We start from the raw sequence: 13,257 nt of genomic DNA on the forward strand, positions 1-13,257 counted from the left end.
AAGTTAGAGGTGCACTATTTGATAGAGTACCCCGCTCCCCTACCTCGGGCTTCCAGTGGGGAGACCTGAGGTCAACCTACCCCCGCCCCCTCCCCATCTCGTACTTCTGAGTGGGAGACCTTCCCAGGCAGTAGCCTGCCTAGCTCACAAACTAGAATCAGGGCGCCCACTCCGACAAGGTTAATTGACCCACAGTCCCACACAGCGACATGATATCATTGACGTGACGTGCAAATAAGCGATAGAAAACCGATCGCGCAAATGTCACCATTCCCCMAAAAATTGTGCGGGCGCCCCGTGCCGCCCCCAGGCAAGATTGCGCCCTGGGCGACTGCCCATGTCGCCCATACCTAAATCTGCCACTGTGCACATCGTTACAACACTGTATATAGACATAATATGACATTTGAAATGTCTTTATTCTTTTGGAACTTCTGTGAGTGTAATGTGTAATGTTTACTGTTAATTTTTGTTGTTTATTTCTCATTTGTTTATTATCTACTTCACTTGCTTTGGCAATGTAAACATATATTTTCCCATGCCAATAAAGCCCTTAAATTGAATTGAATTGAATTGAGAGGGAGAAAGGGAGAGAACCCTTTAGCACCAGCAGGGGGCAGCATTGTCAAGATATTAGCAGGCTTTGTAGAAATGTAGGTTTCTAGGTTTCTAGCAGACTGTATATATATATTGTAGCGACCCGCACAGACAGCTGTGTGTTATGTGTTAGGCTAGGAGGTGGTTGTGTTGTACTGACCAGTGCCCAGTGTTCGCGGGGTCCGACATGTCAATCAAACCTGCTATCGCAATCCTGAATGCCCGGAATGATCTGATGCCGGGCATCCTGCGGTTGGCGGGAGTGGGTGGAGGGTTGGCCGGGGATGAGGCATTGGAGGTTAAGACCCGGTTTGGCCTTGTTGCTTCTCTTTTACGTCTGGGCTCACAAGAGAAGGTCACGATTGCTTGTGTTATCTGTATATATTTGGCGTGCTACGGCCAAACAGTAGCCTGTGTAAATTGGTTTTATAACCGTCGATTCGCAAACTCAATCCTATGTCTGGACAATGTTCATTTATATGATCTAGTCGTTCATACATATATATACACTGCCTCAAAAAAATAAGGGAACACTAAAATACACATCCTAGATCTGAATGAATGAATATTTCTATTAAATACTTTTTCTTTACATGATTGAAGTGCTGACAACAAAATCACACAAAAATTATCAATGTAAATCAAATTGATCAACCCCATGGAGGTCGTGATGTGAGTCACACTCAAATTAAAGTGGAAAACCACACTACAGGCTGATCCAGCTTTGATGTGATGTCCTTAAAACAAGTCAAAATGAGCTCATGTATGTGTGGCCTCACGTGCCTGTAACCCTCCTACAACGCCTGGGCGATGCTCCTGACTGAGGTGGCGGATGGTCTCCTGAGGGATCTCCTCCAGACCTGGACTAAAGCACCCATCAACTCCTGGATCAGTCTGTGGTGCAACGTGGCGTTGTGATGATGGAGCGAGACATAGATGTGTCCCAGATGTGCCTAATTGGATTCCAGGTCTGATGGCGAACGCGCCAGTCCATAGCATCAATGCCTTCCTCTGCAGGAACTGCTGACACACTCCAGCCACATGAGTTCTAGCGTTGTCTTGCATTAGGAGGAACCAGCCAACCCGCACCAGCATATGTCTACAAGGGGTCTGAGGTTCTCATTCTCGGTACCTAATGGCATCAGGCTACCTCTGGCGAGCACATGGAGGGCTTGCGCCCCCAAAAAATGCCACCCCACACCATGAACGCCCACCGCCAAACCGGTCATGGCTGGAGGATTTGCATGCAGACAGAACGTTCTCCACGGCGTCTCCAGACTCTGTCACGTCTGTCACATGTGCTCAGTGTGAACTGCTTTCTCATCTGTGAAGAGCACAGGCGCCAGTGGCGAATTGCCAATCTTGGTGTTCTCTGGCAAATGCCAACGTCCTGCCTGTGGGCTGTAAGCACAACCCCACCTTGGACGTCGGCCCTCATACACCCTCATTGAGTCTGTTTCTGACCTTTTGAGCAGACACATGCACATTTGGCGCTGCTGGAGGCATTTTGCAGGGCTCTGGCAATGCTCCTCCGCTCCTCTTGCACAAAGGCGGAGTACGGTCCTGCTGCTGGGTTGTGCCCTCCTACGGCCTCCTCCAGTCCTGATGTACTGGCCTGTCCTCCTGGATAGCGCCTCCATGCGCTGACACTACGCTGACAGAACAGCAAACCTTCTTGCCACAGCTCGCATTGATGTCCATCCTGATGAGCTGCACTACCTGAGCCACTTGTGTGTGTTGTATACTCCGTCTCATGCTACCACTAGAGTGAAAGCACCCAGCATTCAAAAAGTGACCAAAAACTCAGCCAGGAAGCCAAGGAACTGAGAAGTGGTCTGTGGTCACCACCTGCAGAACCACTCCTTTATTGGGGGTGTCTTGCTAATTGCCTATAATTTCTACCTGTTGTCTATTCCATTTGCACAACAGCATGTGAAATCTATTGTCAATCAGTGTTGCTTCCTAAGTGGACAGTTTGATTTCACAGAAGTGTGATTGACTTGGAGTTACATTGTGTTGTTTAAGTGTTCCCTTTATTTTTTTGAGCAGTGTATATAGTGCCAGTCAAAGTTTKGACACATATTCTCTCAACCAGCTTCATGAGGAATGCTTTTCCAACAGTCTCGAAGGAGTTCCCACATATGCTGAGCACTTGTTGGTCACTTTTTCTTCACTCTTTTTAATTAAAAAAAATCTTTATTTAACTAGGCAAGTCAGTTAAGAACAAAATCTTATTTACAGTGACGGCCTAACCCCCCGGCCTAACCCCCCGGCCTAACCCCCCGGCCAAACCCCCCAGGCAAACTCTCAATTGCGCGCCGCGCTATGGGAATCCCGATCACGGCCGGTTGTGACACAGCCTGGGAATGAATTGGGTTGAGGTCGGGGGATTGTGGAGGCCAGGTAATCTGCACTCTATCACATGCAGCACTCTATCACTCTYTTTYTAGGTCAAATAGCCATTACACAGCCTGGAGGTGTGTGTTTGGGTCACTGTCCTGTTGAAAAACAAATGATAGTCCCACTAAGCGCTAACCAGATGGGATGGAGTATAGTTGCAGAATGCTGTGGTAGCCATGCTGGTTAAGTGTGCCTTGAATTCTAAATAAATCACTGACAGTGTCACCAGCAAAGCACCCCCACACCATCACACCTCCTCCTCCATACTTCACAGTGGGAACCACACATGCAGAGATCATCCGTTCACCTACTCTGCGTCTCACAAAGACACGGCGGTTGGAACCAAAAATCTCACATTTGGACTCATCAGACCAAAGGACAGATTTCCACCGGTCTAATGTCCATTGCTCGTGTTTCTTGGCCCAAGCAAGTCTCTTCTTCTTATTGGTGTCCTTTAGTAGTGGTTTCTTTGCAGCAATTCGATCATGAATGCCTGATTCACACAGTCTCCTTTGAACAGTTGATGTTGAGATGTGCCAGTTACTTGAACTCTGTGAAGCATTTATTTGGGCTGCAATCTGAGATGCAGTTAACTCTAATGAACTTATCCTCTGCAGCAAAGGTAACTCTGGGTCTTCCTTTCCTGTGTTGATCCTCATGAGAGCCAGTTTCATCATAGCGCTTGATGGTTTTTGCGACTGCACTTGAATAAACATTCAAAGTTCCTGAAATTTCCGCATAGACTGACCTTCATGTCTTAAAGTAATGATGGACTGATGTTTCTCTTTGCTTATTTGAGCTGTTCTTGCCATAATATGGACATGGTCTTTTATCAAATAGGACTATCTTCTATATACCACCCCTACCTTGTCACAACACAACCGATTGGCTCAAATGCATTAAGAAGGAATGAAATTCCACAAATTAACTTTTAACAAGGCGCACCTGTTAATTTAAATGCATTCCAGGTGACTACCTCATGAAGCTGGTTGAGAGAATGCCACGAGTGTGCAAATCTGTCATCAAGGCAAAAGGTGGCTACTTTGAAAAATCTAAAATATATTTTTATTTGTTTAACACTTTTTTGGTTACTACATGATTCCATGTGTTATTTCATAGTTTTGATGTCTTTACTTTTATTTTACAATGTAGAAAATAGTAAAGATAAAGAAAAAACCCTTGAATGAGTTGGTGTGTCCAAACTTTTGACGGATACTGTCTATATATATATATATATATATATATATATATATATATACACACCTGCTGGTGGTGAAGTGTTCTCTCTCTTTCTCGCTCTCTCCCTCTCTCACTCTATCACACTCCACTTTTCGAAAAAAGTGGCGTTCAGGGCTGTCATTAATTCATCCCCCACCAGCTACAAATAATAATGTGAAACTTGACATTTAATGTCCCAGACTTGATTCAACAGAGAATAGAGGATACTTGAGTAAGGTAGAAAATATGCAAGCATGTTCATTAGAATAACTCACAGATCAGATCAGTATGAGGCTAGTTTGCATTAAATAGCTCCAGCAAAAATAAATGTCAATATTATCACCTACAAATCAACCTGTGTCAAGGAGTTGGAGTCGGAGCCTGAGAAACATCAACCCCGCCCACTGAAGTCATGCGGTTGTGTGTTTCTGTTTAGGCCTGYCCTACTGTTTAGACTTGCGATTTTGACACTGACAGCGCTTATGTTGGACTACTGTCACACTCCTAGCCAAAGTGAATGCGACGAGCTAATTTTAAGCCACCGACTGTAAGTGGCCGGTGACTTGTGCGTACTGGAAGGGGACTTGGGGGGAAGCTGATACCGTATTCAGTTTCCCCCCCTGCTTCCAGGGAATTTCCGTGCTTCGAGGAAATGGAGATTATGTCGGAGGAAAAAGCCGAGGAACGCAGGTGAGGGACTGGGTGGGGAGTCGGCTAACCAAGCTAGCTAGCTAACCAAGTTTGCATGTTGATGCTTGTTAGCTAAAGTTAACTTAGTCGACTAGTTCGTTGACTACATTTAGGATGTTTACGAATACAAACATCTGAAATATAATTTTTAAATGTTTTCCTCAGTTCAGTACCATGCCACATCCAATAATACCTCATATTTGCTAGCTAGTTAAACTAGCATTAGCTAGATGACGCTAAACTAACTAACTAGCTAGCTAACGTTAGTTAAATAGCTAAGTTACTTAACTAGCAAACTCTGGAAGGAACGGGCAATGTTTTTGGTATGGCAAATTGGTGCGTACCCAAGGGGTAGCTGTTTATAGAATTCACATTGCCGGGGTTAATCATTCTTGTGTTTGCAAGACAGGCGCCTAGCTAGCTGTCTGAGGTCATACCTCGGCCGTTGCTATTTGATTGACTGGGGTTTAGTCTACAGTGTTATCTATGTATGACGCAGGGATTTGCAGTCAATAAATTATCAGTTTATGTAACTTGGCAGCTAACTAACACCACATGTGTACAGTGTTCTAAGGCCAGGGTGTTAGCAACAAGCCACCACTGTTTGCTAAGTTTTGGGAAGAGGCTCAGTCCTGAGGAAATACACTATAGCAACAACATGTTACCCATGTTGTATTAACTGCCAATCAAAACAATCATTTTCGTGCCTTCCACAACAGACAGACCTTATTGTATGTAATGTACCATGCTACACTATATATACAAAAGTATGTGGACACCCCTTCAAATAAGTAGATTCGGCTATTTCAGCCACAGCTGTTGCCAACAGCTGTATAAAATCGAGCACACAGCCGTGCAATCTCCATAGACAAACATTGGCAGTAGAATGGCCTTACTGAAGAGCTTAGTGACTTTCAACGTGGCATCGTCCTTTCCAACAAGTCAGTTCGTCAAATTTCTGCCCTGCTAGAGCACTCGCTACTGATTTCAAAACTGCCTCTGGAAGCAATGTCAGCACAAACAGAACTGTTGGGAGCTTCATGAAATAGGTTTTCATGGCAGAGCAGCCACACACAAGCCTGAGATCACCATGCGCAATGCCAAGCATCGCCCGGAGTGGTGTAAAGCTCACCGCCATTTGACTCTGGAGCAGTGGACATGAATTTCTTTTGACTAAATATGCAGGTTTAAAAATATATACTTCTATGTATTGTTTTTAAGAAAGGCATTAATGTTTATGGTTAGGTACATTTGTGCAACAATTGTGCTTTTTTCCCCGCAAATTTGCTTTGGTTAAATCATCACCCGTTTGGCGAAGTTGAAGTAGGCTGTGATTCGATGATAAATTAACAGGCACCGCATTGATTATATGCAACGCAGGACAAGCTAGTTAACCTAGTAATATCATCAACCATGTGTAGTTAACTAGTGATTATGTTAAGATTGATTGTTTTTTTTATAAGAAGTTTAATGCAAGCTAGCATCTTAACTTTTTTTGATGCTGCACTCACGTAACAGGTGGTCAGCCTGCCACGCAGTTTCCTCGTGGATGTAATCGGCCATAATCTGCATCCAAAAAGGCAGATTTACCCATTTGTTATGAAATCTCCTAATTAATTGGCCATGCTGATTAATCAGTCGACTTCTAATTACAACAACACATAGTTCCTAACCTGTTTTATTGAACTACACCGATATGTAGGTTGGCACTAGGGCCCCACTGCCTTGCTGTTGACGTTTGCTTTGATCTGTGTGACTGCTTGGGAGATTGGACCACTCTATAATCACTGACCCACTCCTCCAGTAGTCATGAAGCACTCACTCACTCACTCACTCACTCACTCACTCACTCACTCACTCACTCCTGTAAAACTATCCATTCTCCCTGCTATGAGGAGAATGTGTTTGTCCCATGTTCTGGCCTTTCTCTGGTTTTTAAAATGTGCTGTTGATTTGATTAGAACAGTCCGTGGTTGAACTCGTGATAGTCGTCACTATAGGTACTGCTCATTTTAGCACACTGAAAGAGCCCGTAATGTAATGGTTCTGAATGTAACGTTGTTTACTCCACACAGCCTATTTCACAGCCTTAAGACTGACCAGCCATTTCTCTCAACCGTGTCTCCTGAATCAAATTAGATTTATTTTGTTATTGAACCTGAATGGGATGTTTCAGGCCTCATTTCTGTCATACTTCACTCCAGATTTGAGTCATGCGAAGACCCAAGACTTTCCTGTGTGTGGGAGAGTGTGTGTGTGTGGCACAGAGCGTGTGTGTGTGTGGGACAGAGCGTGTCTGTGTGGGAAGAGCGTGTCTGTGTGGGACAGAGGCGTGTCTGTGTGGGACAGAGCGTGTCTGTGGTGGGTAGCGTGGTGGGGACAGAGCGTGTCTGTGTGGGACAGAGCGTGTCTGTGTGGGACAGAGCGTGCCTGTGTGGGAGCAGAGCGTGCCTGTGTGGGACAGAGCGTGTCTGTGTGGGACAGAGCGTGTCTGTGTGGGACAGAGCGTGTCGTGTGGACAGAGCGTGGTTGTGTGGGCGACGTGTGTGTGGGACAGAGCGTGTCTGTGTGGGACAGAGCGTGTCTGTGTGGGACAGAGCGTGTGTGTGTCTGTGTGGGACAGAGCGTGTGTGTGTGGGACAGAGCGTGTGTGTGTCTGTGTGGGACAAGGAGCGTGTGTGTGTGTGTGTGGGACAGAGTGTGTGTGGGACAGTGTGTGTGTGTGTGGTGTGGGACAGAGTGTGTGTGTGGTGTGTGTGGGACAAGAGTGTGTGTGTGTGTGTGGGACAGAGTGTGTGTGTGTGTGGGACAGGAGTGTGTGTGTGTGGGGGACAGAGTGTGGTGTGTGTGTGTGGGACAGAGTGTGTGGACGAGTGTGTGTGTGTGTGTCTGTGTGTCTGTGTGGGACAGAGCGCGCGTGTGTGTCTGTGTGGGACAGAGCGTGTGTGTGTGGGGGTAGAGGCGTGAGAGTGTATGTGTGTGGGTAGAGCGTGAGAGAGTTTGTGGGGGAGAGAGTGTCTTTGTGTGTGTGTGTGGTGGAGAAAGTAGCCTAGCCAAAATCAGAACATATCTGTGGAGGTTTTTATTTTGTGTCAACTTTCTTTCATTGTCCAGTAGCCGAAGGCACAATCCAAGTCATATTAGCAACCCATGTTAGTTGTTGTCTGTTATATCTCCCCCTTTTCTACATTTCTCTGTCACATGAAACAGTTCGCATGTGTGGTGCCCTTTTTTAACAAGCGTTTTTCAAACTAATTACATTATGGAACGAACATTTGCTCGTGGCCTATTTACTGCCTTGTGCATATTGCTGCGCTTATAACATTATTTTTTAAAGCTAAACGTTCTGATCTTTTTAATCAGACTCCTTGCTTTTTTAAACGTTTTTCTTTTTGTGTCAACTAGGCCTATTGGTTTTATGAATTTGGGATCTATTGTCCCGGAGTCTGTTAACAACTGTCCAGGAGTCTGTTAACAATAAGCCTAGGTGATTTCTTTCTCAACAAGCTGACCAATCAAATAGGGCGGTGAACTTTTTTTWTWTTWTWTTTTTTACTATGGGGGGATTGCAGATTGACAGGCTAGTAATCCTGCTGTTTGTTTACTCGTCTTGTTGTCTGAGGAAAAGTAAATATGGACAGTTCTTCTAACATCTTCAAAGTGCTCTTCAGGATTTCGTTGCGTCCTCGAGGTGCATTTATTTTTGTTGTTAATATGAATTACCATACGATACGTATGATTTCTGTCATTCTCAACACCGTGGGTGGACGCCCTAATCAGGTTACACACCCAATGCATATGGGTCCGGTAAATTTCTCAAATATCCGTTAAATTTAAAATGTCCGGTGCCACATTTTCCTAACAGAATCCCTGGTGTGGTCGTAGTGTTTGGGGAACGAACTGTATCAGTTCCAGCTACAGTAGCTGCTGACTTAAGGAAAAAGAAGGAAGTCCTGGAAATGAGCTTGGACATTGTCTGTTGTGTCTCAAGTTTTAATGTCACGAGTAACAGTGAAATGCCTTTTCTTGCAACCTCCAAACCCAACAACGCAGTAATCAATATAGAACCACAAATAACAAGGTAGAACAAAAACACACAAGAAATAGAAATAAGTAGAACACGAGAAAGTAAGAAGCTACATACAGGGTCAGTTCCAGGGTCAGTTCCATATTAACAATGAACAGGAGGGATACTGGAGTGATGGAGGTAGATGTGTATAGGGGTAAGGTGACTATTTCCAGGGTCAGTTCCATATTAACAATGTACAGGGATACTGTAGAGGTAGATATGTATAGGGGTAAGGTGACTATATACAGGGTCAGTTCCATATTAACAATGTGCAGGGATACTATAGAGGTAGATATGTATAGGGGTAAGGTGACTATATACAGGGTTAGTTCCATATTAACAAAGTGCAGGGATACTGGAGTGATGGGGGTAGATATGTATAGGGGTAAAGGTGACTATATACAGGGTCAGTTCCAGGGTCAGTTCCATATTAACAATGTACAGGGATACTGGAGTGGTAGAGGTAGATATGTATAGAGGTAAGCTGACTATATACAGGGTCAGTACCATATTAACAATGTACAGGGATACTGTAGTGATGGAGGTAGAGATGTATAGGGGTAAGGTGACTATATACAGGGTCAGTTCCATATTAACAATGTGTAGGGATACTGGAGTGATGGAGGTAGATATGTATAGGGGTAAGGTGACTATATACAGGGTCAGTACCATATTAACAATGAACAGGAGGGATACTGGAGTGATGGAGGTAGATGTGTATAGGGATAAAGGTGACTGTTTATCATATATCCTGATGCCTAGAGTAGCATCATCTAAATGATGATTGTATGTGAATGCGTGTGTGTAGAGTCAGTATAAATGTGTGTGCATGTTATGTGTGTGTTAGCGTGAGTGTGCTAAAAATAAATACGAAGGTCAACTCAGTAGCCGTTCTGTTAGCTATTTAGCAGTCTTATGGCTTGGGGATAGCAGCTGTTCAGGAGCGTCTTGGTGTCAGACTTGATGCACCGGTGCCGCTTACTGTACGGAAACAGAGATAAGTCTATGGCTTGGGTGGCTGACGGTATTCCGGGCCTTCCTTTCACACCGCCTGATATAGAGGTCCTGGATGGCAGGGAGCTCGGCCCCAGTGGTGTACTGGGCTGTCTACACCGCCTGATATAGAGGTCCTGGATGGCAGGGAGCTCGGCCCCAGTGGTGTACTGGGCTGTCTACACCGCCTGATATAGAGGTCCTGGAGGTGTACTGGGCTGTCCGTACTAGAGATAAAATGGAGTGAACATGACCAAAATGATCACGGTTATCAGTACTGTCACGGTTAACAGTACTGTCACGGTTAACGGTACTGTCACGGTTAACGGTACTGTCACGGTTAACGGTACTGTCACGGTTAACGGCACTGTCACGGTTAACGGCACTGTCACGGTTAACGGCACTGTCACGGTTAACGGCACTGTCACGGTTAACGGCACTGTTATAGGATTATAGGACTATTTCTCTCTATATGATTTGTATTATTATATACTTTGACTATTGGATTGTTCTTCATAGGGCCTTTAGTATTGCCCAGTGTAAGTATGCTCCGTCCTCTCCTCGCTCCTCTGGGGCTCGGAACGACGAATACATCGACAAAGCCCACCCTCGAATAGCAGCGTTAACCATGCAGCAAGGGAACAACTACTCCAAGTTCCGAGCGAGTGACGTTTGAAACGCTATAGCGCGCACCCGCTAACTTGCTAGCCATTTCACATCGGTTCACCAGCCTAATCTCGGGAGTTGATAGGCTGTAGTCATAAAGCAGAGCATGATGTGGGGACTTCGGGAAGGGTGAAAATGTAATGGTTAATCTAACTAGCTAATAGGTTGTCAATAATGTAACAGAGCTTTCAGTGTTACCTACTCTTGGTAAAAACACTACACGCTGTATGCATTGTGTCTCTGAGACTCTGTTCGCCATTGCACACGATAACACTTTATGTGTTTAGTCTCCAAACAACATATTTTGTTCATTTAAAATGTCAGTCGTCGACTTGGTTGTAAAAGTGTTCCAACAGGAGAACACTATAGACTCCTGTATTTATGTCAACAGCACCTTGTTTCTTTTATGAAGGAGAAACTGGACATACAATCCCTATTTTCGTGTTATTTTAATGTAACACCTGCACATTGGATGTGTTTACATATGGTTGTATGTTATTAATGCACATTTGCTTTACTTGTGTTGCTTTTACATGCACATTTGATTTTCTTATTAAGGTTTGTGTTCATTAAAACCTGAAGGCTGAAGGCATAAATAGAGGAAATGAATAAATGGAGATCAATTAAAATAAAGTAATGGAGACAGAGGAAGTAAATTACATTTAAAAAACAGAGTTAAAAAAACACGGTTTAATGGAACAGCGGGGGACTGTTGAAGCAAACACAAACATTGTGGCACAAGACACATTGCAGCTGCACACACACAGGAAAACATACACACTATAAACATAACGAGCATGGATTTAGTACTGTAGATATGTGGTGGAGTAATGTTTTAAAATTAATATAAACTGCGCTTCATTTTGCTGGACCGCCAGGAAGAGTAGCTTGGCTGCTTGGCAAGAAACTAATGGGGATTCATAATAAATACAACTCTCATCTTTCAGAACACATCGACTCCTCATGATTTAAAGCATTTCCTCATTCGAGAACAACACATGTGGCAAAAGTAGCCCAAATTTAGGGCTGGAGGGATGGGGCCATCTTCTTGTGGCGCGCGGTCCTCAAAGTTCAGACGACTGTCAGTCAAAAACCAATACAGCACTGGTATAGCGCAGAACCTGCGCTCTGACGTAACGTATAAGCATGTTACTGTACAGGCCACTGCATTAGGCACTCATCAATTACAAAATCTGAAGCATTTTCCATTTTTGCGTATACGGGAATGAACGGCAGCTCTGAGTTGAAAGGATTTAAACTTGTCAGTTCATGCACCTTGGTTTTACGGCACGACATACCTGGGACAGCAGCATTGTCAGATATAACCTTCTGTTAATTGGGTGAGTGTGTGTCTGGTAAGCAGTGAGGAGCGCCTATATGAGGAGACGTCTTCAGAGGGACACAGATTGGCTACCTTTACTCAATCCTCATTTTGACCCAATTCAGAGGCTTTGTGGAGCATCCTCCTCCACACAGACACACGCTCTCACCTACACGCGCTGTTCCCCCCTCCATGCCCTCCGCCATCACAACACCCTCCCCCACACCTCTTGGCTGTTGTCTACAGAGCATCTCTATTCCTTATTGGCTGTGTGGCAGAGGTAAGGAAATGGGAGGATAGCTAGGCCATTGTCTTAATAACTACACAGTTAAAGGCGGTCTTTGTCACAGTGACATGTGAGAAACAGATAGCCCCCTAGGCCAGCCGTACTCGACGGGCAAACCCAACTGGGACCAGCCTCTTGGCATGACAGGGTCCTTACAGACCGCCATAGGGTGCCACTGCTTCACAGGCCATGAATGGGCTGACCCTTATTATGCCCCACTAAAAGCCCTTCTCAGTTTTCATTTACTGGACCTATAGTTATCATGCCGTTGACGTCCATTGTATGTGGGAGTGATAACATTGAATTCCTCTAATTCAGAGCAAGCACCGCAGTATTTAGATCACAGCGGAGATGGCAAGACTTTGCTCTTACACAGTCTCACACAGCAATCTGCGCATGTGCACGGGTTCGCTTTAAGCTCTTCCAGGGTGGAGGTCACGGGACCAAAAACAGAGAGTTCGAGCCTTGCGCTTCATTGCTCTTAGTTGTTGAGGAAATTGAGCCCACTATGCTGATTACTTTCTGATCTACGTATATCACAGTCTAACCCTTTAAAATTGTAGTTAAGTTCTAGTTGCCGTGGTAAGGGTTAATGCAGCTCTAGGTAGTGTGTATAATAGTCCTGTAGTGGTAAGTTGAGGGTTAGTCTGGTTGCTGTGCACTGCTAGGCAGTATTATGTTCTGTAATGGAGCTGGTATTTTTTTGTGGTTTTATTAGGATCCCCCGTTAGCTGTTGCAAAGCAGCGGCTACTCTCCTTGGGGCCCGGATTCACAAAACTTCTTAACAACCTCTTAAGGATCCGCCCCTCTTTTTTTTTCAATTTTCGCCTGAAATTGACATACCCAAATTCTAACTGCCTGTAGCTCAGGCCCCGAACCAGGGATATGCATCTCTTGGTAACCATTTTTGAAAAGGAAACACTTTGAAGTTTTGTGGAAAATGTGAAAGCAATGTAGGAGAAATATAACACAAATCTGGTAAAACAGATAATGCAAAAAAAACCAACCCGTTTTCT

At 44.6% G+C, this 13,257-nt stretch overlaps 1 protein-coding gene across 1 annotated transcript in view; it reads left to right on the forward strand.

Moving 5' to 3' along the window:
• Positions 1–4,602: 4,602 nt before the first annotated feature.
• LOC112069804 (run domain Beclin-1-interacting and cysteine-rich domain-containing protein) overlaps positions 4,603–13,257 on the forward strand; it is a 62,196-nt gene continuing 53,541 nt past the window's right edge. Inside the window, 1 exon segment of the mRNA XM_070438703.1 lies at positions 4,603–4,905. Within this exon segment, the coding sequence (XP_070294804.1) occupies positions 4,868–4,905 (38 nt within the window). The 5' untranslated portion in view covers positions 4,603–4,867.

Source organism: Salvelinus sp. IW2-2015, unplaced genomic scaffold (assembly GCF_002910315.2).
Source record: "Salvelinus sp. IW2-2015 unplaced genomic scaffold, ASM291031v2 Un_scaffold1124, whole genome shotgun sequence".
NCBI classification, from domain to species: domain Eukaryota; kingdom Metazoa; phylum Chordata; class Actinopteri; order Salmoniformes; family Salmonidae; genus Salvelinus; species Salvelinus sp. IW2-2015.